This window comes from Podarcis gaigeae (genome assembly GCF_964106915.1).
Source record: "Podarcis gaigeae genome assembly, chromosome: 3".
NCBI lineage: Eukaryota > Metazoa > Chordata > Lepidosauria > Squamata > Lacertidae > Podarcis > Podarcis gaigeae.
Genome location: NC_139680.1, coordinates 22719910 through 22742882, shown reverse-complemented (window position 1 = coordinate 22742882; position 22973 = coordinate 22719910). Strand labels below are relative to the sequence as shown.

Sequence of the window (22973 nt, the reverse complement as noted above, 5' to 3'; positions counted from 1 at the left end):
TTCCACGTTTGTTATATACTTCTGACTTAAGTAATCAAAGCTGTTTTCAATAAGAGGCTACTGGTTGTTGTTTTTTATAATACTACTGCAGTTTAATCACACCTTTGGCTTTCTTCTCATCTGGCCTGCACCATTTTTATCTGTCATAATATATCTGCTGGCTTCCTGCCTTCCATGCTGAACCCAGTGACTCTTATACTATGATAAACCTGTCGCACAGCCCACACAACTTGCATAAATAGCAGCCACCGAGTGCTGGAGCCAGACACGCCTCCCGAGCAGCAGCATCTGTGGGTTTTGAAAACATTTAATGCTTCAGCCTTGAGAAATATCCCCTGTTAACATCCCATTGTCCTGGTAGGAGCAAGTTTAACAATAGCCAGGAGCTGAGGTCAAGCAAATGACCTACTTTTCACAGTCTCGGTGAATGCCAGCAACTGCCACTGTCACAGCCTATGCAGACTAGGAGAAGGTATATGCCTTGAAGTCATTGTATTTCATGTTTTATGCATACATTTACTTATCGTTACTTATAAGCAAATAGCCAGGAGACTCTGATAGTTGCACTCTCCCTTTAGGTGGCCAGTTGGCTGGCACATTGACCTTCTCCTCAGATTAGCCATTCCCCAGTCCTTTGTCACAAGAAGTTTATGGGTGAAAATCAGTTGTTGTTGTTGTTGTTTAGTCGTTTAGTTATGTCCGACTCTTCGTGACCCCATGGATCAGAGCACGCCAGGCACTCCTGTCTTCTGAAAATCAGTAGGGCAATATTAATGCCCTCCCACCCCAATATGGGCTTTCTGTTACTTATTTACCAATACAAATTATCCTGTCTGAATAGGATGATCGTATCCATTCTTCTTCTGAAAATAATCACACTAAGTGGAGATTTGCTCGTTTATATATCTTAGGTCTTTTGAGTCAATGTGCTGAAAAGCAAAATTCTTTGTGACAGGCTGATGGGCCTAATTCTTTGCCTCGCGAAAAAGAAAATGGTACCAATTAGATGATATGAGTATGTCTGCGTACACAGGTTTGATGCCTCAGTGGGGTGCATTTGCTTACTCAGTTCAGTTTATGCTTACTTTATATGCTACAATCCTATACAGATTTAACAGGGAATAAGCTTCCTTGAACACAGTATAGCTTGTATCTGAGTAAACATGCCCACAGTTGCATGGTAGTAAGCATTCAGAAATATTGCAGTGTTTTATAAGTCAAATTGGGTCTACAACATGGAGAGGTTCCATCTGTGAATGTATACCTTGGCATACAGGTGTTCCCATTCATCAATATTACTACTACTACTTTATGGACATGTTACTGCATTTTTGATACATATGTTGAACATGGAAAATGCAGGTTCCCACCTCAGGGAACTTACAGATTTTGATTGGTGGGAGAGGAGGGGTAAGAGAAGGGAGAGATGAGGTTCATGAGAAAGTGAGCAAATAGAGCAGCATGTTCTAACAGCATAGAAGTAAATCACTTTCAGGTAAGTTTGCACAAAATTGCAGTGTTTTGGTTGAAGAGGTGCAGGGCATTCCAAATTCTCAATCTGCTGCACTGGAGAAGCTTTTGATGAGGTGGCGATGTCTACTAGTGGAAGGTTCTGCCCATCACAGGACACCTGGCAGAACCACGGTTAGATGGAGGTTATACTTCCACCAGTGATAGTTGATGCACGCCCCTGAAACAGGGCCTAGCTATTGAGAATGGACCTGCCTGCTGTGCCAGCCTTGAGCTGGTGTAGTGAAGAAAAAGGGTTTTCCTAGCACCACCTCTCCCTCTCACTACACTAGTCTGAAACCTTGCTGCTGGCTTCCATGAGTTCAGATTTCTCCCTAAGGGATTAAGTCAAAAGTTTTACAAAACGAACAAACCTGGGATTTGAGGAGAAATATCAAGGAACACTTTTAGGTAACCAGGGATCAAGTTCCACCTGCAAAGGTCTGCAATGAAAAATGGTTAGAAATGCTTAGGAGAGAAAGGCTGTAAAAAACAAACAAACCAATACACTCCTTTACTTATATAGGAGCTCCATGTCTTTCTGTTAAACCTAATCTATTCATCACGACATCCCCTCTTGAAATTGCCATGTTTTCATCAGGCAGTGCTAAAAACTTACAGTGATAAGAAGGGGGGGTCCTCCATAGGAATCTCAACAAGCACAGGGACATTGAGAAAGACTTCATACAGAGTACATAGAAAGTAATGTGGTCGAAGGTTGTCTCAGCCTCTGTTAGGGCTTTAAAGCCTCAGAGCCAACACATGGAATTGCGACTAGAAAAAGAATGGGTATGATACAATGTCAGAGTTGTTATGTTATCAGCAGTCAAAACTCCAGCAACAGCATTTTTCATCAAATAAAGATTTTGAAGGCAGCCTATGCAGAGCACATTATAGTTCTCTAATCTGGACGTTATCAAGCACAGATGATTTCAGTCTATTCTGTCTTCTCCAGGAAAGCACATAGCTGGTGTACTAACATAAGCTGTTATGGAGCAGTCCCAGTCATCTCTCTCAATCGATCATACAGAAGCAGCTCTAAGTCAAGTAGCACCCCCAAGCTGAAAATCTATATCTTAAAGGGAAGTGTAGGCAGACTGAATCCCTAAATGTAATTTATATTGATACGTCTGGTATAACAATATTCCTTTATGCCAGACTACAACTCCTATCAGCCCTAGCCAACATAACTAATGCTCAGGGGAGAGAGAGGAGTTGGGGTCCAACGAAATATGTAGAGCAACAGGCTCCCCAGCCCAGATTTATGCATTTCTAAAGCCTACAAAAGGATGCGTGCATATTAAAGGTTTGGGTTTTTTTTAAGGAGCCTGGAAAGCACTGCTCTGACAACTATATACTAAAGTTGCCATCTGCTATTTTCTTCTTTTTGGTGACATTGTTCACACTATCTACTGCAAATAGAACAGAAGTGAAAATCTAAGAGAATTTTAAAATAGTTGTGTGTTTCTATAGGAGAGCTAGATTTAGGAAGAAGACAACAAATTCACCTTTGATACACACAAAAGATATAGAGAGCATCTCTTTCTTTTAAAAACTGATCCACACACTGAGTCATAGTTGAGTGCAAAAAAAGATCGTATGATGTCATCTGAGACAGGTTACAGATGTGTAGAGTGTGATCCAAATATGCATATCAGAAAACAAATATCTTCCCTGGTTTATGGCTGCTCACATTAAGACTGAAATACGTACTGGTATATATGTGCACAACCAATAGCACTTTACCTTAGATATGTTTTGGTTTTGTATTTTTTACCAAAATTCAAAATCTATGTGTAAGAAGAAGAAAACAGAGCCATTTCCCAGTCACTTATCAGAGTTTCTAAATCTAACAATGTTATTTTGATATTTTCCAGATACCCCCAAAATACCTAAGCAAATGTTTCAATTACAGATAGGTAGCCATGTTGGTCTGCCATAGTCAAAACAAATTTTTTTTTCTTCCAGTAGCACCTTAAAGACCAACTAAGAAGTGTGCATGCACATGAAAGCTCATACCAAGAACTAACTTAGTTGGTCTTTAAGGTGCTACTGGAAGAATTTTTTTGTTTTTGTTTTAAGCAAATGTTTGTTGTTTTGCAATAGTGGTAGTGGTACAATTTGTGAAGTTCATCTCATACTATGGAATGGTGCTGAGAAGACACTTGTAGCCTGAGATCAACAATTTTGCATCCTTTTGCAAATACTGATATGGTTTGCTTGAATCAATGACACAGAAAAACACAGGACATCATTTTTGGCTGAAAGTACTTCATGTTGCATAGCATATTTATTGAATTGGTTAATAAAAGTTTACTTCCATCTAATATTCACTGCATTGCTAATGTCTGTTTTAAAATATATATTTTAACTGGAAAACTATATCTGCATCCAGCTAGGTCTCTCAGTTGCCTCATTTCTTGAACATTTTAATGTCACTTCTTTAAGTGGCATACAGATGAAGACACATTTTAAAACTCGATAAACATTGGAAAAAACGCAGTTCTAAAATGTGAGGGAAGCCTCCACAGATAAAAATGGCTTCCCACTTTGGTCAGTCATCTTTCATGATCTGGAATGTTATGGGAATAGTGTGTGAATTGGGGCAGGGGGCTGTCATCCAGATCTGGAACATTTAAAGAGTACTGTAGAGTTTAAAAATGTTACCCATTTCATTTCAACTCAGCCTAGCCTTGTAGATTTGGTCTGTACTGAGTACATATCTAGTCTGAGCTTTATCATCTTGTGGACATCCAGGTCCATAAACTCTGTATGGTTTTGATTCATCACTGTAACATCTATCCTAGATGGTGGCAGATGTGGGAGTGTTTTCATAGACCTATCTAGTGAGGAAACTATTTTGTGGAAGCTCAGTGTTGGAGCATATGATTTCCACGAAGAATGTCCCAGGTTGAATCCTTTCCACTTCCAGATAGGGCTGAGAATGTCCCCCATCTGAAATATTGAAGAGCTGTGGCCAATCAGTGTTGGCAACCCTGAACTTAGTGAACAAATTAAATTAATCAGTATAAGGCCGTTCTCTTTGTTTCCATCATTATTACTGTGATGTGGCAACATACGTTTATTTCAAACAACAGCTGACTGTGATATAATATGCTGCAAAGGAAAAAATGCTTTGCTAATCTAAACTGTGTGAACTGGCTCTATAAACCAAACTTAGTACTGTGGATGAGCACTGCTAATTTTTTTACCTTTTATCGTTATATCACATCACATGTTTAAAAATAAGGGATGCTTAATAATTGCAGGGGGTATATGTGGGCAGACAACATGATAACAGCAACTTGCTGCTTATCTACACTAAAGGTAAAACCAATTGAAGTTCCACACTGCATCCCTGTTATTCCACAGTAGTCCAAATGATTGAAGGTAATTTTTGCCTAAATGACATTCATCTGTATTCTCATGGTCCCCAGCCTGTCAGATAATCCTGCCAATCAGTGACATTTTCTGAGGCGTTTTTCACTGAGAATTGGATGAATGCCAGTGCAACACATTGGATGTAGATGACCAAGCTATCAACAGATGGCTGAATAAGCTTTAAATCATGCATCTAACTAAAACACTTATCTAATTTTAAGGAATGTGACCCCTTTCTCTAGCCAAACAGATCTTAGTAATTTGGTTGCTGAAGGATATGAAAATTCCTTTAAAATGCTGCCTGAAGAAAATGTGCATTCTATACACATATTTTGTTACAAAGACAGAAAGTGCAAAGCATTATTAGCCTCCTTTAGAATGGCTATTCCTCCATTGTTTTGACAGTAAATGTATAATTGACCTTCCTTTGTTAAAAACAAAATGCTTGTGAGATTCATTACATTTAGCATGTCTACTAGAGTCAGCAAGCATATGAAACAGCAAGGTAAGGGTATCTGGAAGACACATTTTGGACCTTAATTGCAGCCAACATCTCTGTGCTTCCAGTGTCCCAGGTCTTTTAGTTTCTTTCTAACCAATAATTATTGAATAGGCAGTAAGGCTACAGCTATATATATATAGATGGATCATTACCAAAGACTGAACAATTTAAGTCAAATTAGTTATTCAGGTGGGATGCCATGTGAAAGTGATGCTGATGCAGATTTTAGGTCAGCTGTAACCCTGAACTGAATTGTCATATATGTGCAATGTGTTGTCTGTCTTATTTCAGTAGATGTGCCAAATGCATATATGCATGTTCTGAACATGTTGGTCTGTTGCAGTTGGGTCGGGCAACCTACACACACACACACACACACACACACACACACACACACACACACACGCCACATATCAGCAATAGCTCTGCATATCTCCAGATATGCAAAGATACATTTTGGAAATTCCTTCTTATTGTCCTGGCCCTGGGGTTGAGCCCTCCTTTTTCAAGGGATTTGGAATGGGGGGGGGGGGGAAGAAATTGCTCTTAGGAACAGCCACATACATACATACTAAACCATACACACTTCCACAGGAGGAATTTGCTTCTAGAACTTGAAAATCTAGCTCAGAAGCCCTAGTGGAACCACAGTGTCCCTTGCTCTGTTGGAGACAACTATCACTAAAGCAACCTGGGCCCTTTTAAGTGAACCACCTCCTCTTATGGGAGGTGCAGCTAGCTACTGAGATTGGGCTGCATCTCTTCTTTAAGGCTCAGTCTAAAGGTGACAGCTGCTGAAGCATTCTTGCTCGAACAGTCTGAGTTCTGCACGGAGCTGTCCAGGGTACTATTGAAGCCTCGTCTTGATAGTGCTGAGGCCAACCCTCAAAACAAAACACCTATTAACTTTATCTGATAAAAAAGAAGTCGGGATTCTATGATATCTGTTAACGTCAACTTAGTTAAAGGCAATCAACTTTTAAATTCAGTAATTCAGTAAATTGGAGAACAGCCTTTACCAAAGGTGTTGTGGACCTTGAAGAAGCATGAACTCAGGGAGAAAAGAGCTAAGAGGAAGGCACATTTGGCAAACCTTCACCATGATCAACCCCCACATGGAAACCTATGTCCCCACTGTGGAAGGACGTGTGGATATCCAGAACTGGCCTCCACAGTCACTTACAGACTCATTATTAAGCCTGTTTTCATGGAAGACAATCTTACTTGACTATGAGTGATTGCCAAAGAAAAAGAAGAATTAATAGTTTAAGGACAGATGAGGAACGAGTCCTCATGAACATTTCTGAACTATTGAGAAAGCCTAGTCCATGATGAGCTCTAGCCATTCTGCCTGGACTACATCTAGTTATGCTCAAGCACTGACTGAAGGCAGCGTACAACTAGTTTTTGACAGGCAACTGTGAACTCTCCTTTAATATGTTTTAGGTAGCAATTGGGTTGAATATGTGTATGAGAATACATGGTTGCATCATAGTCTCTGGCATGGTTAGGCTTCAGATGTATTTCTGATGGCTTGACTTTAATTCTGCACTGTAACAGTGAACATTTTTCACCCCATATTGTACTTCTATATCAGGGACTGGAGTGAGGAGTAATGGTGGGAGCCCCCCCCCCCTATTCTGAACCTTCCCAGGGGCAGGAGGACAGTATTGATTTAGAACAGTGGTTTGCAGAAGGGCATAGTCGAGAGGGGGAAAGATGGGAAATACTGGGTGAGGAAGAGCTAGAAGAGCATACACCAGGAGAGAGACAGCTGGCAGATTCAGTGTCCTTGGAGAGCATTCCTGGTCCCCCCCCCCCTTCGCCTAAGACTAGACGGACTTGGAAAGTGACATAACAGAAAGCGCAATGGCAACAAGCTCAGATTACCCGATGCAGGAGTGACGTATACACTGGACCCTCTGGATATGAACTTAATTCGTTCCAGGGGTCCTTAAGTACCCCAAAAAATCTGCAACATGAGGCGCCGCTTCTGTGCATGCGCATGTGGTGAAACCTGGAAGTATACACTTCCGGGTTTGCCACGTTTGCAACCTGAAAGTTTCGTAACCCGAAGGTAACGAGTGATTTGCATTCCTTTGTCGTTCGCTGTGATTATTAAACAACTTAAGAATGCTCCTTTCATTTGATCTGCTTAATTACTGCCACGGGTGGAGGGATCTGATTCCCTGAAGCCTGACATTCTACAGGTTGTGGTGAATTAAGCTTGATTGTTCCCTGCACCTTTTTTAAACTTTGGTTTTCTATAATATCTTTTTTACTGCAGGCCAAATTACTAGCCAGGCAGAATGGCTAGAGCTCATCATGAGCCATTCTTCCTCATACCTCATTTTCTTGTATCGTGCTACAGTAAAGTCACATAGCACAGTTGATTCAGACCACCAGGCAACCTCCATACACAGAGTGTAGGACTCTGCTTCACTTTTGTTAGAATGTCATCTTACACTATTTATAGGAATGGAATTTTCTCAAAGTATTGGTGTCAAGTTTATCCACACAGTGTTTTCCCTCCCCCAATTCCCATCTCATTCCTTGATCTTGACAAGTGGTGAGCTATTTTAGTTCCACTAAAAATATGAGCATATGCATATAAAAAAGTGTATAATATTTTCATAAAATATATGAACGTTCCACATTTCCTAAAACAGAACATAAAAAGATACATACAACAATGCAGATTACTGTATAGAAAACGTTATATGCTAATACTTACAAAAATATAGTAGAGTGTGGGGCTTGACACCCTTTTTCTATTATAGAATTTCTATGCATACTTTTTTCATATAACCAATTGGGCACTCTTTAAGAAAGTAAAACACGACAATGAATGTGTAGCTCAGACATAATTAGAAGCTCAATGTAAGAGGCAGTCCAATATATATATAAAACCAACCCTTCACCTTTGAAGCCTCCTACAAATAGTAGGAACTGGAGTAGGAACAGAATAAATGAATGAAAAAATGCATTATATATTTTCTTTATCTTACTAGGAGTTCAAAGACCGCTTTGGGTGGGGAAAACATGCTTATTTAAGAAAGCATCACCCTGAAAGGTGTATTGCCATCCTAAACAAAAAGAAGAGCTTCTGGTAAATGGTACAACTACAGAGAGGATTAACAACGTGTGTTATGACAGCTCAATCCCAAAGTAGCAAGGAGAAGGTTATTTATTATGCTATTTAAATTATAAAAGAAGCTCACCTGGCAAAAGACTTAATACGTCTGTGACACAAGCTGATTGTGTAACTGAACACAGGGACGATTCATTGCTAAATAGTATGCTGAATTAATTTTACATTTCTACACAGTGTAAGCTTTAACCTGAACTGTGAAAGAAAGTGAGGGAAGAAATATTTGACTTACAGAAGGTTTATGTAATTCGAGTGGGGAATACATGCTGTTTAAGATAGAGCTGTGTGCAAATGGCCTCTTGAAATTCTGCACCCTATTTGTGGTCAGAGAAACAGCATGGGGGGGCGGTATTTCACCAAATTTTTCCAAGGGAAAAGAAATTCTCCAAATGTATCTCAGAATTCCCCCCCCCCCATCCCTTCAGCTGCAAATAGCTACAACAGCATCATTGTTGTCAGCCTGGACATTATTTTTCTTTGTCTTCTTGGTAATGCATTTTATCTCTTTTGGTGATAAAACCAAAAGTGAACATACCACTAAAGACTTCTCCTGTGGTTGTTATGGAAAGATCTTAAAGGCATAGATACCAGTCTTTGGAGCAGAGAATAATAATAAAAAGAAATTATTTAGAAATGAGTAAGGCTGATGCCCACCTTTCCTGGAAATGTGATTTTTTCTGGATTGTAAATGCACATATACAGTAGTTTTCTGTGCCTCCATCCTTTCCTAGTGGTAGAAATTCAAGTAATATTTTGTTGGCTAAGCTTCCTTTGGAAAATACAAATATAGAGACTTGGGGGTGCCCTTGTATAAACATATATTTCCCTTGTAATAACACACGTATAAACTGAATATTACAAGAACACAGAAATAATTACAACAGGCATAGGCAAACACGGCCCTCTAGATGTTTTGGGACTACAACTCCCATCATCCCTGACCACTGGTTCTGTTAGCTAGGGATGATGGGAGTTATAGTCCCAAAACATCTGGAGGGCCGAGTTTGCCTATGCCTGAATTACACAGCCAGCCAGTAATAGCCTCAAAGCATCATGAATCCAGTAACCTTAATCTTTAAACCATTTTTTTTTTTGTCCTGGACAAGTCCAACATTTTTGGTTTAATATTCACTACTCACACCAAATTGGCAAAGTTTGACAAATAGCTCATTCTGGATAGCTGTCCATTTAAATAGGCTGATGGTGTTTTGGGTTCTGTTTGCTCTGCCCATTTATGGGTTTTCATCTCCCACAGTGCTAGAATAGAGATAAACCCCTGATTTCTGTACTAGAAAAAGCATGGCTCACAATGCTTGGCTCACAACTCTTTATGCTTCCATGGTGCTAGTTTGTTGACTTTTCATTTTCGCGTTTATTCCACTTCTCATGTAGAATGGCTTCAAAGTAGCCTGTGTGCACTCAATTTTTATAAAAACAAGCAACTGAAAAATTGCATCTGCGGAGGGGGACAAACATGAGAAAGTGACATTTCCAGTTCCCCACTCCCACCCCGCTGATGGTCAGTGAAATGTTGCCATGGGTCTTAAATGCCACGTCAGTTGTAAAAGCATTTTAAGCATCTGTTTTAATAGATGATATCTGCCACCGATACAACAGTTTGTAGGTTTTTACTGGCGGATTAAATTTATTAATACCTTGGCCTTTTCTGGTAGTTGAAATGGATCCAATTCTCGTGTGTATTTGATTACTTTTCCACAGGACTGTTTGGGTTTTGGCAGGTGTTTTCATGTTGAACAGATATAGCACAGTACTTTTGAGCTACTGTTTTTCAACAAAGGACCACTGTTTTAAATTCAGGGGTGAGAAAACTTTTTTTTTTTTCCAGCTCAGGGGCGACATTCCTCCAGGGGAGAGCAAAAAGTAGGTGCAGCCAGAGGCAAAACTGGGACGAACAACAAATGCAACTTCTGCATTCATGCCATGCCAAAGTCAGTGGTTTCTACCTACCTACCTACACAAACATGTATGGGCAATCTATCTGGAAGATAAAATTATATTTCAAGGAGTTAGTGATCTGACTCGGTTGCCCTCTTCCTGCCTCTTTTCCTTCCTTCTTCTCCTTATCTCTTGTTAAGTTCTTTGATGGCATGAGAACGGCCTTTAATTTCCTAATCAGTTAGGAGGAAGACATAGTGATGAGAACCTTATTTGATGTTGGACATTGTTTGGAGAAACTGATGCATTGGTAAAGGTAAAGGGACCCCTGACCATTAGGTCCAGTCGTGACCGACTCTGGGGTTGTGGTGCTCATCTCGCTTTATTGGCCGAGGGAGCCGGCATACAGCTTCCGGGTCATGTGGCCAGCATGACAAAGCCACTTCTGGCGAACCAGAGCAGCGCACAGAAATGCCGTTTGCCTTCCCACCGGAGTGGCACCTATTTATCTACTTGCACTTTGACGTGCTTTCAAACTGCTAGGTTGGCAGGAGCAGGGACTGAGCAATCGGCGTGGGGATTCGAACCGCCAACCTTCTGATCGGCAGGTCCTAGGATCTGTGGTTTAACCCACAGCGCCACCCGCGTCCCTGATGCACTGGTGACTGGGGGAGTCATTTCACCACTTCTTGAGGGCTTCCAAGTGGCAGATTGAGGTGCTTGCATGGTATGTGTATATTGCTTGCTGTTTAGAATAAAATCTTTCGTCTTCTCACTCACTTGTGTTTTGTATTACTTCTGAATCTCATTTTAAAAGAACCACCTTGCATTCGGCAAGACAAAACACACACATTGCCATCCTCCCTTAAGGTAAACAAGAAGCATTATGACACTTCAAGTGCCCATTCAGGTCAGTCAAAAGCATTCAAGAAGAGTGCACAGCCTGTTTGGGTTGTGGCCTGGGGACAGTGCAGAGGGCCAAACTGAGAGGCTTCTCCACTCTTGCTTTAAGTCACCTGATCTTTCATGTACTTTGTGCATGCGTAACACATATTACGCAACGAGCAGTATATTTTCGGTGAATTACATAATTTATTTTACCATTCCTGACTTCTGTATTATATTTATATTCCAGCACTGCCATGAGTGTCGTTAATTGTATATCTAAAATAAAACTGCACAAAGTGTAAAATGTGAACAGCTTATCCTTAGAGCTTTTTTGTTCTAGTTTAATTAGAACTTGCTATTTTAGTGATAGCACTCATTATCCGCATTTTTCCTCATTAGTGAATGCCGCTGTAGACACCACTGAGTCACAAATCATCATATGTTTGCACTGTGCTCTTAAATAATGACCTACATATCACTTCTTTTAAAAAAGAAGATTCCATGGCAAGCAGTTCTGTTACATCACTGCAAGATGTAAGCAGCAGTCTGCATTTGTGTGTTTGAATATTTAAACTGATTTTTTTGAGAGAATACCAAAATATAAGGGCCAAAGTGGCAGGGCAGAAGCGGCTATTTGTCCAACCCCTTCCACTTAACCCATACAGTTTTGGCTGGGGTGATTTTGCAGCCACCAGGATCCAGATAAGGCATAAGTGGGAGGCAGTGTCCCATCACTGGCTGAAGCCAGATGAGCCATTTAACCTCATTCTGCTCCTAACTTAGCCCTCTTTTGCTGCTGCCTTTGGTAGGATGAATTATTTGCAATGTACTCAAACTTGTTGCTGCCACCTTCTGGAGTGTTAATATTGCATCATTTTCAAGTTTGGCATCTTTGTTGAGCACATACTCTCTAGCTACATCCTTTAATTAGTCATGAACAGGTCAAAAGACACAGACTTTCATTTGCAAATAGAGGCCTTGGGAGGAAGAGAACTTTCTTCAACTGTAGGGTGTGTGTGCTAACCTTTGTTTTTTTCTGTGTTGCTAGTCTTATGGTGATGCTGCTATTGTTTTTTCACACACACTACAATACAATGCAATACAATACAATACAAAATACAATACAATATAAATATGGAATGTTTAATTCACTTTCATACTTTTGAAAGCCATATATCGCCTTACGGCATTATGACTATTTAAATATCCTTACCTGTAGCTGACCAATTTATTACTTCCCCTTTATAAATGTGCACAAGAATACAAATGTGAGCAAAACCCCCTTCAATGTGCTTATTTAGCACACAAAAAATAATAATCCAATTCCCTGTTGCACATTAGCAGTAAGAACAAGTTCTATACTTTCTAGTAGTTACAGATGGGCTTCTAAGACCATTCCTCCAGAGCCTGATGTGGGTGTGGGTTCATTATCGATGAAAACAAAGCTGTGCAATACATCAAATGTGTTACAAGAAATCCCTGGCTCAGAAACATCTTTTCAGTGGGAAACACCTGACACACAATAAAAAGAAACTTCACAGAACTTTTGCAAACTTCTGTTCAGTGCACACGAATGCTCTCTGCATTCATTTCCATAGTGTACATGAAACCTCACCCCAACCACTAGAGACAACATAGGCCAGTGTCTGTCCAGAACTTTAAGAATACATTCAAGTCCCTGTGTACATATTGGAAGTACTGAATTCAGAGTCTGATATACAACCTAAGTGTTATAATGAATTAGGAGTTCTTCACCCTGCTTTTAGTACATTTTGCAGCAAGCAAGGTGACCACACTGTGGATAATAATTTGAAAATGCACAGAAAATTTGTAAAGCATAAAGCATTAAACGTTAATGCCAAAAGACCTAAAGTCAGCAACAGCAAAACAGGAAAAGTAGCAATGAAAATATGCTTGTCTTTGAAATAATTCAAACAACAACAACAAGAAAAAGCCTGCACCTTTTCAGAATAAATGTAACTATGTGGACTGAAACTAAGGCCCTGGTTGGTGGATGTACCAAACTAATCCCAGCTAGCAAGAGTATCCAAATGGACCAAAAGTGGTATTTGAAGCAGCCTGGGTGTAGGCTATTTTTGTTGGCTTTGCAGGAAGTAGCAGCTATGGTGGGAAATAATGGCCACGATATAAATGGTCAAAATATGAGGCTAGCCAACCCAGCATTGGAGCAGCAAAGTTAGGACATATACATTAACCACTCATGCAAAGCAAGCATGCAGGAACGACACAATATGTTCACCAACTGGAGAAGGCTTCACATTTAAACAATTACCATGGCAGAGGTCTGCCACTCCTGGGCACTGTCTTCCCATGTAAATCAAGCCCTTTTCTCCACACCAAGTGGTGACGTGAAGAATACCACCCAATCTGCACAGTAAGCTAGTGCTTGCAAAAGGCTTCATCCATGGAGACTGTTGCTATGTGGATTGCTATTTAAAGAGGTCTGCAGAAACACAGCATCATACTGCATTCATATACATCTGTAATAAGACATCCTCACTCAGTCCTCACTCTTTGGTTACATATTCCAAGGACATCCTTGTATCTGGGATACAGGGAATTGAGTGAAGTGTAGGATGGAAAACACATACCACGCTCAAAACCAATGCACCAAGTCTTTTTGCAAGAAATACAGTAGATGACTCTCCTTTATTTCCCTTCTACAATATTTTTCTTTCGCAGGGGGCAGTTGAACAATGAGGCAACTGAATGTGCTATCTGCTATATTGTCCCCATTTTACATGTTACTGAAATTACCAAATTTGTTTCTGAAACACAATAAGCTTTTCTATATAAGCAAGAGTAGTCAGACATTAACTTAACAATGCTTTCCCCCCGGCACTTGACAACCGTTTCTGAAGAAGAGAAAATGTAGAGAAATAATGGCAACTGTGATTGTTATAGCTGAAAATCAGGAGAAACAAATCATTTGACTTTCAACAAGCATCAATCCATCTTTTTGCCATTATGAAAAGTAGAACACATGTGGATATTAATTGCTGCGAACCACTAATTGTTCATGAAACAGAAGTCTTATAAACAGTATAAGTGTAGCCATGAATAACTTTACCTCACTTTCAGGTTTCCTTGCTGTGGTTGCCCATCATAAACAGACAAAATATCAAAATCTTCTTCAAGGGCAAACGTATGAAATGATAATTGTATCCTGTTACGCTCTCCTGTGATAATGATCCATGTGCAATTGGCATAATTTGGATAGCCATGAGGAAATCCTGGGCTTTCTATTGTACCATTTGGACCCTGTACTAACCCTCCACAGTTCTGACCTGAAAAACAAAGAGAAAGAGAGAGAATGAAAAAAAGTGAGAAAAGCTGTGCTTTCCAATTTTAATATTTCTTTTTACCTAGTTTTAAATGCATATATTTCTAATTATCATAGGAAACATGAAAAGAAATATTGAAAACTCAGCATTCCATGGCATTTATCAAACCATCTAACAGCATGTTTATTTGAACAGTCCTGCATGAGATATCTAACAGATATTTTTCTTTACTGTAACAGTAGCTGTTAGATTGTTTACAAGTTTCAGATTAATTTGTCCTTTTCTCCTGTACCCTTGAGTTACAGTAGGATAATGTATTTTTTTATAAAAAAAATTAAAGCTTCAGAACTTGCTTTCTGCAGTGGTGATAGAGATCTTAGCTATACAACTACGAGCAGATGCCTCTGTGAAGGGAGTGAAAATAGGAAATGTTGAACATCAAGTTAATATGTTTGCGGATGATGGTGCAAAATCCAATTGTTGTGCTTCAGTCTTTGCAAGAACATTTAGAACAGGCATGTCCAAAGTCCAGCCCATGGGCCACTTGCAGCCCCCAGGCTAGTTTCAAACAGCCCCCCCCCCGGAAATTTTGAAAAAGCAATCTCTTGCAGCCCCCGAGTGCCTGCCCACCAAAGCCATTTCATTTTTGCAGACTCGTCACAAGTTCTCCCCTCTGTGCGGGGGGCGTGGCTAGCCCCCACACCATTAGGGAGTCCCCGGCTGCATCACTCCTTGGGTTGACCAATCTGGTCGGCTGGGAGGGTGTGGCTAAATAAATAAATAAGTAAATAAATACTACAGTACACGTTCGGGATGTTGATGCTGCAGCGATGGCAGTGGCAGAGAGGCGGCTGCCGCCTTGACCAGTGACGGTTTTATGTATAGGCTAAGTAGGCTGAAGCCTAGAGCCTTGCCAGTCTGCCGCTCCCCAGTGCCACAGTCTCCACTCTCCCAAAATTGTAAACCCAAGATTTCATGCAAGGACAGGGCAACTCAGGTCCAGCAGCTATGAGACTCAGGGCTAGCCAGTGGGGCCCAAGTTGAAGCAGTGGGGTGCAACTTGAATTTTTTTTGGTGGGGCCCCAGTTCACAGCCAAAGTCTGCAAAATCTTATAGATATAAATAAAATCCATCTATATTGCCCTGGTGCAGGGGCCCACTTAGGAGCGGCACACGGGGCCCAATTAGGCCCAATTGCTCCAATAGCCTTAATGTTGGCCCTGATGAGACTGTGCAGGGGTTGGACTGACAAGCCCTGCACTTTCTAGGTCCCTGGTGTCACCATTCAGAGTACAGACTCAAGGACTTGTTATGGAAATAAAGGGGGGCACTTACTGGAAATCAGTTTTGTCACCTCTTCCCCCTCAAACCCCGAGACAATGAACCCAGCCACCTTTCATCCACAGTTGCATAAGCACTACACTACAGTATGGCCATAAACCTGTACATTCAACCGCTGAAATACACACCCAATATGTAGCAATGGAGATTTATGTTACTGTATTATGGAGGAACACTGTGTTTATGAATGGACTCTGTATTTTGTGAATTACCTAAGAGCCACCAATAGGGACCTCTAGAATCTGACAGCTAACCAATTGGATACTACCAAACAGCAACCCCTTTCACTGAAAGCAGGTAACCAGCAGGGAATGCTTCAGCTCAGCCTTTGCACTGTTGACTTAACACCCCCTGCTGTGCAGATAATGGTGAAAGCTCGTAAACTGTATCCCTTCTGGCATCCTGGCCAACTCTATTGTGCTGGTGTAAATCCTGGTCTGGGAAGAGTGAGGGATACAATGGGCACCACTAGTGAAAAGGCCCTGCTCCATGTAACTCCTGCCCTGTCATTCAATAGAGTGCCCACTTGCCCTCCTTCTTGACATGGGATGCTCTCTATTGGAGTCTCCAGGTCCAGTACAAAGACCATAAGAAGGGAGAGCAGGGACCTTGAAGTTCCCAAAAGCTGTTAATCAAGCAAGCAAGCAAGCAAGCAAGCAAGCAAGCAAGCAAGCACACAGGTCACCTTTGTCACAGTCAGGATGCCTATGGTTTGGCCAGGCCTGCACCCAATCTTGTTTTTGTACAATCTTGTTTGTCCTCAGTAACCAAAATCATATTATCAACACATATATTTAAAAGCAGAAAAGTTGTTTTCCTTCATTGGCAAGGAATCATACAAAACAAAGTGGCACTAATAAAGAAAAGTTCCAGGGTTGCAACAGAAAGCAAACTAAAAATGCTTTTGTAGTTCATCAAAACTATCCAGCAATACTAATAGAAAAACTGGTGCTATTAGCAGTAATCCTAGTTGGTTAATTGGTTTGGCAACTTCCATGCACAGGACGTCTGATGCTAATTATTTCCCCCAAGAGTTAAATGGTAACTAATCAGAGGCTACTACAGGAGAGCTATGAGAGTCAGGTGAGGATCCTTGTCAATCCCAGCAGGTATTTAAGAGGATGATTCGACCTGCCTGGGCCACAAAAGGTTCACAAAGTTCAGTTATTGCAAAAGTTTTTCGGTGTTAATTTTATGCATTTTTAAAAAATCACCATGGTATTTAACAATACCCTCAGCTGGGAAGGGAGGCTTCACACTGCCTATCAGAGCAGCCCCGATCCCAACTCCTACTTGTGTGCATACATTCCATACACAGCCTATAGAACCCTATTTTATTTGACTTATTTGCAAGGCTGGACCCTGCCCGAGAAAATTTGGGGGCTGAGCTTCAGCACAAATTAAATCTTGAACATCTCTCTCCCCTGTCTCTCTAGTGCGACAGCTTCTCAAGCAATAACAGCCAGCGGGAATAAGTAATGTGGCTTGGTGTGATCACATTAATATTGCTAATGCTGAGTACGTTGTTCCTGGAATAGCCAAGCCCCATGCTGGGACTTCAGTAAAACCTTAATTACCAAACTTCAAGCTTCAGTTTAGGTGCTAAAATGTTTGATCATGCCTTTAGTCAGGAGTGCTGCATTGTGCCAGTTGTGTTGTAGTGGACTCAGTGCTGGACTAGGAAGACCTGGGGTCTGAATTCTTTCTGAGGCAAGTTGATTCTCGGTGGGTGACCCTGAGCCAAGCACACGCCCCTCTCATTCTAACCTACATCATGACATTTTTTGTGAGGAAGAAATGTGGGACATCCTTTCTCTTATGCACATTGCCCTTAGTTCTTAGGGGGAAAGTAGGATACCCATTTTAATAAATGAAAGTACTATTCAGGCATACATTTTATGAACATGAAGGCACAGACACCATATTTCAATGCAAAGTATAAGATATTGACTTTTTAGCAGAAAGTGTTGATACTGGACTACAGTATGTGCATGGCCCCTAAATTAGGCAGTCAATAAAAGCCTCGTTTTCTAAACCTTCCAGTCACGACTGAATTCTAAGACCTTGCTCAGCAGGGCTTTGCTCCGAGATTGTATAGTATATACCCTGCAGAACCATATGAGGGCAGGCAGCTTATTAACAGGCAACCCCTTACCAAGTAGCCTTGATTTACGACAAACATTTTTTCTATCCATCTTGCTGAGCTCATTAATCCCACAAATACAGATATGCCGAATCTTAGAATTACACTGAGGCTTAAAAATCAATCTGTTTTGTAATGAATAAAATGTCTGCACAGAGAAAAGTTGGGAGGGGGGCGATGTTTTGTGCACAATGCTTAGGCTCTCACACGCAGTTTAGGCACAAATATAATCCCAATACTTGCTGTTATACCCAAAACAAAAAATTATTCCAGGCTACAATTTTTATTTTTATTTTATAACTTCCTATGAATAGGTCTCTAAGTCTAAATCCTCTACTGAAATGCTGTCAAATGCTTGTGGGAGTTTCCAAATCTCAGCATAAAGGATTCAATAAAAAAAGGATTTGCAGGTTAAAACTAAGGACTAATAAGCAACCATTTTCTACTAAATTTAAATCAGCAACTCTAATGAATAGATATTAAAGCTGTGGGAATTCAGTAGGCCTTTAAAAAGAGAAGGATTTCCTAGCATATCTGCCAATTGTTCAAACCAAGCCATTATAATGCAGATACTGCCACATTTCTTTCCCTAAATGTAATGCCTTTTATAATCAAGTAGTTCCTAAAAATGTATTTATATCCTGTTAAACATAGCTTGAAGCAAGGGACGAGAACTCTCAGCTGGCAATAGTAAGCTGCAACAAGCTACATTATATGAATGCTTCCTTCTTGCATAATGAGGAACGGAGTATTGCCACAGCAGACTCAGCTCTCTTATTCTCTGTCTTCTAAAGCAGTGCTCCATGGTGTCTCCATGCACAGTGAATGCAAATACAAGGGAGAAGACTCATGGGAGCCAGTCATGCCCCAAGTATTCTCTTGACCCTATCTGATCAGGTCAATGGCCCATCTAACCCAGCATCCCATTCTTACAGTGGCCGGCCAGATGTTTATGCAAAGCCCACAAGATCAACCTGAGCATAACCACACTCTGCTCAGCTGCAATTCCCAGCAACTGGTGTTCAAAGGCACACTTCTAGCAACAAAGGAGATAAAACAGAACCAGGATGGACAGTAGCCATTGAGAGTCTAATAATTCCTCCACAAATTGGTCTTATCCTCCTTTAAAGCTACACAAGCTGGTGGCCAACGCTACCTATTGTGGGAGTGAATTCCATAGTTTAACTACATGCTAGGTGAAGAAATATTTATTTTTGCCTGCCTTGAATTCTCCAGCACCCAGCTTCATTGGATGCCAACTTCTAGGATGCACAGGTGAGAAGTGAGTGCAGGGTGGACAGACCACCAGAGAAGGAGTACAACGTGTCCCTTGCCTAACACCCCATACACTCCAATTCAGGACTGGGCTATAGCTCCCCCCCCCCCCCAAGACCTTCCCAGAACATTAAGACCATCAAGAGCCAGCACGGTGCAGTGGTTAAGAGTGTACTCGTAATCTGGTGAACTCGTAATCTTAAGTGAACTCGTAATCTGGTGAACCGGGTTCGCTTCCCCGCTCCTCCACATGCAGCTGCTGGGTGACCTTGGGCTAGTCACACTTCTCTGAAATCTCTCAGCCTCACTCACCTCACAGAGTGTTTGTTGTTGGGGAGGAAGGGAAAGGAGATTGTTAGCCGCTTTGAGACTCCATAAGGGGAGTGAAAGGTGGAATATCGAGTCCAAACCCTTCTTCTTCATCATCAGATGAGGCCTTGCTAGTGATGTCTCATTTTACAATATGTTGCTAAGTGACTAAATGGGAACAGTCCTTCCCTGCAGAGGCATTCATTCTTCTTGCTATAGTAGGGTTCTTCCAAATATCTTGTTGAAAACATGTTTGTTTGCTCAGGCTTCCATCAACTAGAATATTGGACCGTTCTATATATTAGGCAATATTCAAATAAAAAACCATATACAAGCAGAATGACATCCACGTGCACAAATGAAGTTTCCTCATTCTCTTCCCAATGTGTGCATCCCACATTGCCCCAAAATCTGCTCTGGAAGGTTTGTACAACCCCCAGAAAGAGTTCAGGGGGTGAACAGGGGGAGGCGGGAAATCCTCTTGCTCAGTAGAAGCTGTTTCGCTCACTCAAAGGGCTGTTTATTGAACAAGCCACTGTGTATCGGATCACCCGCATGCATCGGATCACCCGCCCACCCTCCCTAATCTAGGGCTATTGCGTTGACCTTGCTATGCCTGTCATGGGGTCGTCTGCTTTTGGGGCAGGAGCCTGGTAGGAATTTTGACCATTTGGCTGATTGGCTGGTGTCATTTGGTTTTTGCCTACTGCGTAGCAAATTGTCACAACTTGTAAGGTTGTGGTCAGGCATTGGCTAAAAAATTGGTTGATGGAGGGGTAAGGACTGGCAGTGCCTGCCCCTCCAATGCTGCTGTGGAAAGGGAATTCTGTTAAAGAAATCCAGGGGCTTGCCATTCTTTCATCCATACCCCTGAATATGGCTTATGGCTGTGCAAGCCCCCGGGAGCATGCGAGGGGGGGGGAGGGTCTGGTGCCCAGCTCTATGTTCTCCCCAATATTGTTTTCACTTAGTGGCTTTCACTGGAATCCGGAAGTCAGTTCTGTCCCTGGGCATGGGGACAGATAGTCATAACCTTAAACAAAAATTATGTGTGAATTGTGAATTATTTAGGGGTGGCTTGGGGGACCTCGACGCGCAACACTGGAAAATAGTTGCAATAAGAAAACAAAGGTCATTTTGACTTAAATTGGGAGACATAGATTTGGTGCAAAGTTCCTATTAAGTGATTAGGAATTCAGGGATCAGTACCGTGGACTCCTGTGTAAAGAAATTAGTCACTGCTGTCTTGAAAAGGTTATAAATATCTACCCCTCCAAGTAGCCACCTGTGATTCTGAAGTTCCTTTGTAACTGCCAATATGCCTTGAGGAAGAACTAACTGATAAGCAATTAATAAGCCTGAATATGTATAGTCTCCCCTGTAGGCTATGACACTCTATCCTGTCTCTAAGAAGACCACATCTGGTGCATATTTTGGGATTCAAATGGTGAAGGGAAATGTTTCCTAGGTGTTTTTAAAAATATCAAAAACTTGAGCACTATTTCTATGTTCAACCCTCAGGTTCTAAGGGTATACTTTTTATACTGGGAGAAAAATCTGATATAAATGCTAACAATTCTATACCCTTTCATGATGCCCTGAATAGTCTGTATGAGGCAGTTGGCTTATTCTGCCTTAATTGTAGAGCTGGCTACCCAATCTGTTCAGTGGCACATAAAAGGAAGAAATTTAGCTGTGGTCAACAAATTGACTGTGCACAAATATTCATGTCTGATGGCCAAACGCTATTAGATTCATTTATTGGTAAATGTTGGTTGATAAATTATCATTCTTCAGTACAGCGTTCAACATCAGTTCAACATAGCTCTTTCCCCCCACAAGAATTTCATTTCCACATGATTCAAAAAATGATGCACATTTTGTATATGATTGTTAATTCTGCGGTCATCAGCCTTGACTTATAAAAACGTCCCGTTTTTGTTTTCATATGTATGTTGTGCTCTGTGACCTTTTGGTATTTATGCCTTTATTTTTTCTGAAAAATTAAACGCCCTCCCATCAGATGTCAAGGAAAGAAACAACTATCTGACTTTTAAAAGACATTTGAAAGCAGCCCTGTTTAGGGAAGTTTTTAATGTTTGATCTTTTATTGTGTTTTTAATATTCTGTTGGGAGCCACCCAGAGTGGAAGGGGAAACCCAGCCATATGGGCGGGGTATAATTAATTAATTCAGACTTATTAACCATTCAACTCACTTGGAATATCCACCATTTATAGAAAGCATTTCCCTGTAGTCGCATATGTAATTTTTTTGCCATAACTTCTGTGCAGCTCAGAGTAAAACACAGGTGCCTGGAGGAAAGACACCACATATTTTAGCCATTTAAGAATCCTATGGGAGGATTTTGATGTTGCACTAAGGTGATCTTTCCATCAGGACAAGCATTTTGGTTTGCCAGGCAGAACAATGCACCTCTCCCCTCCCACCTACCTCCCACCAATGCTGCTCTGAAGCCAATTTTGAGGAATGGAGGCAGAGGAGACAAGGTTGGAAGACATGTATCACAAGCAGAAATTCTTCTGCAGGGCTTCCAACAACAGGACTCATTAGCTGAATCCCAACCTATATTTTCAGAATATATCCTTGATTATAAAGGATAGTTTTTGTGGGGACCGCCAATATCTGGTAACACCTTCTGGATAAGAACCTTTGAAGGCTTGATATAAAAGTTCTAGTCTTGGTATAGATTTGTGACATCAACGAACACTGTAGGGACCTTAGCAAAGAGGCACAATTTAGATACTCCTAGATGTATACAACAGGTAAGAACATAAAAAACATCCTGTGGTATGAGACCAAAGTCACCCATTTGGTACAGCATTCAATTTTCACATTTCCAACTAATATCCATGGGAAGCTTACAAACAGTGATTCCCTAGAAACCAGATACTGGCAATATATAGATATCATGACTAATAGCTATTGATTTCTCTCATATGCTGATTTGATTTCAGGAGAAATGTTTGTTTGAAAATAAGAAATAGTCTATGATCATGACTTTGATATTGTACAAATGGTGATTCTGTTTCATTGAAAAGCAGCCCTTTATTTGCTTCAGTCCTTGTTCTTCTTCTCTATCATGCTGCCTTCTGGTTGCTAAGCAACCACAACACCATCAAACCGTTTGCATAAAGCATTACACTTCTTTTATGTGCTTTAATAATAAAAAATGTCGGTAATTGTCAACTTCATGAATAGTATCCCTACATTCAGATGGACATCATGCTAATTGTGAAGGATGCTATGTCAC

The 22973-nt window shown here is 40.9% G+C and overlaps 1 protein-coding gene across 2 annotated transcripts in view; it reads right to left on the bottom strand.

The window, feature by feature from the left end:
• CSMD1 (CUB and Sushi multiple domains 1) overlaps window positions 1-22973 on the bottom strand; it is a 949787-nt gene that overhangs the window by 736908 nt on the left and 189906 nt on the right. For both annotated transcript variants that reach the window (XM_083729648.1, XM_083729649.1), the window contains exon 2: window positions 14419-14635. In XM_083729648.1, the coding sequence (XP_083585774.1) occupies window positions 14419-14635 (217 nt within the window). The remainder of the gene's footprint in view (window positions 1-14418; window positions 14636-22973) is intronic.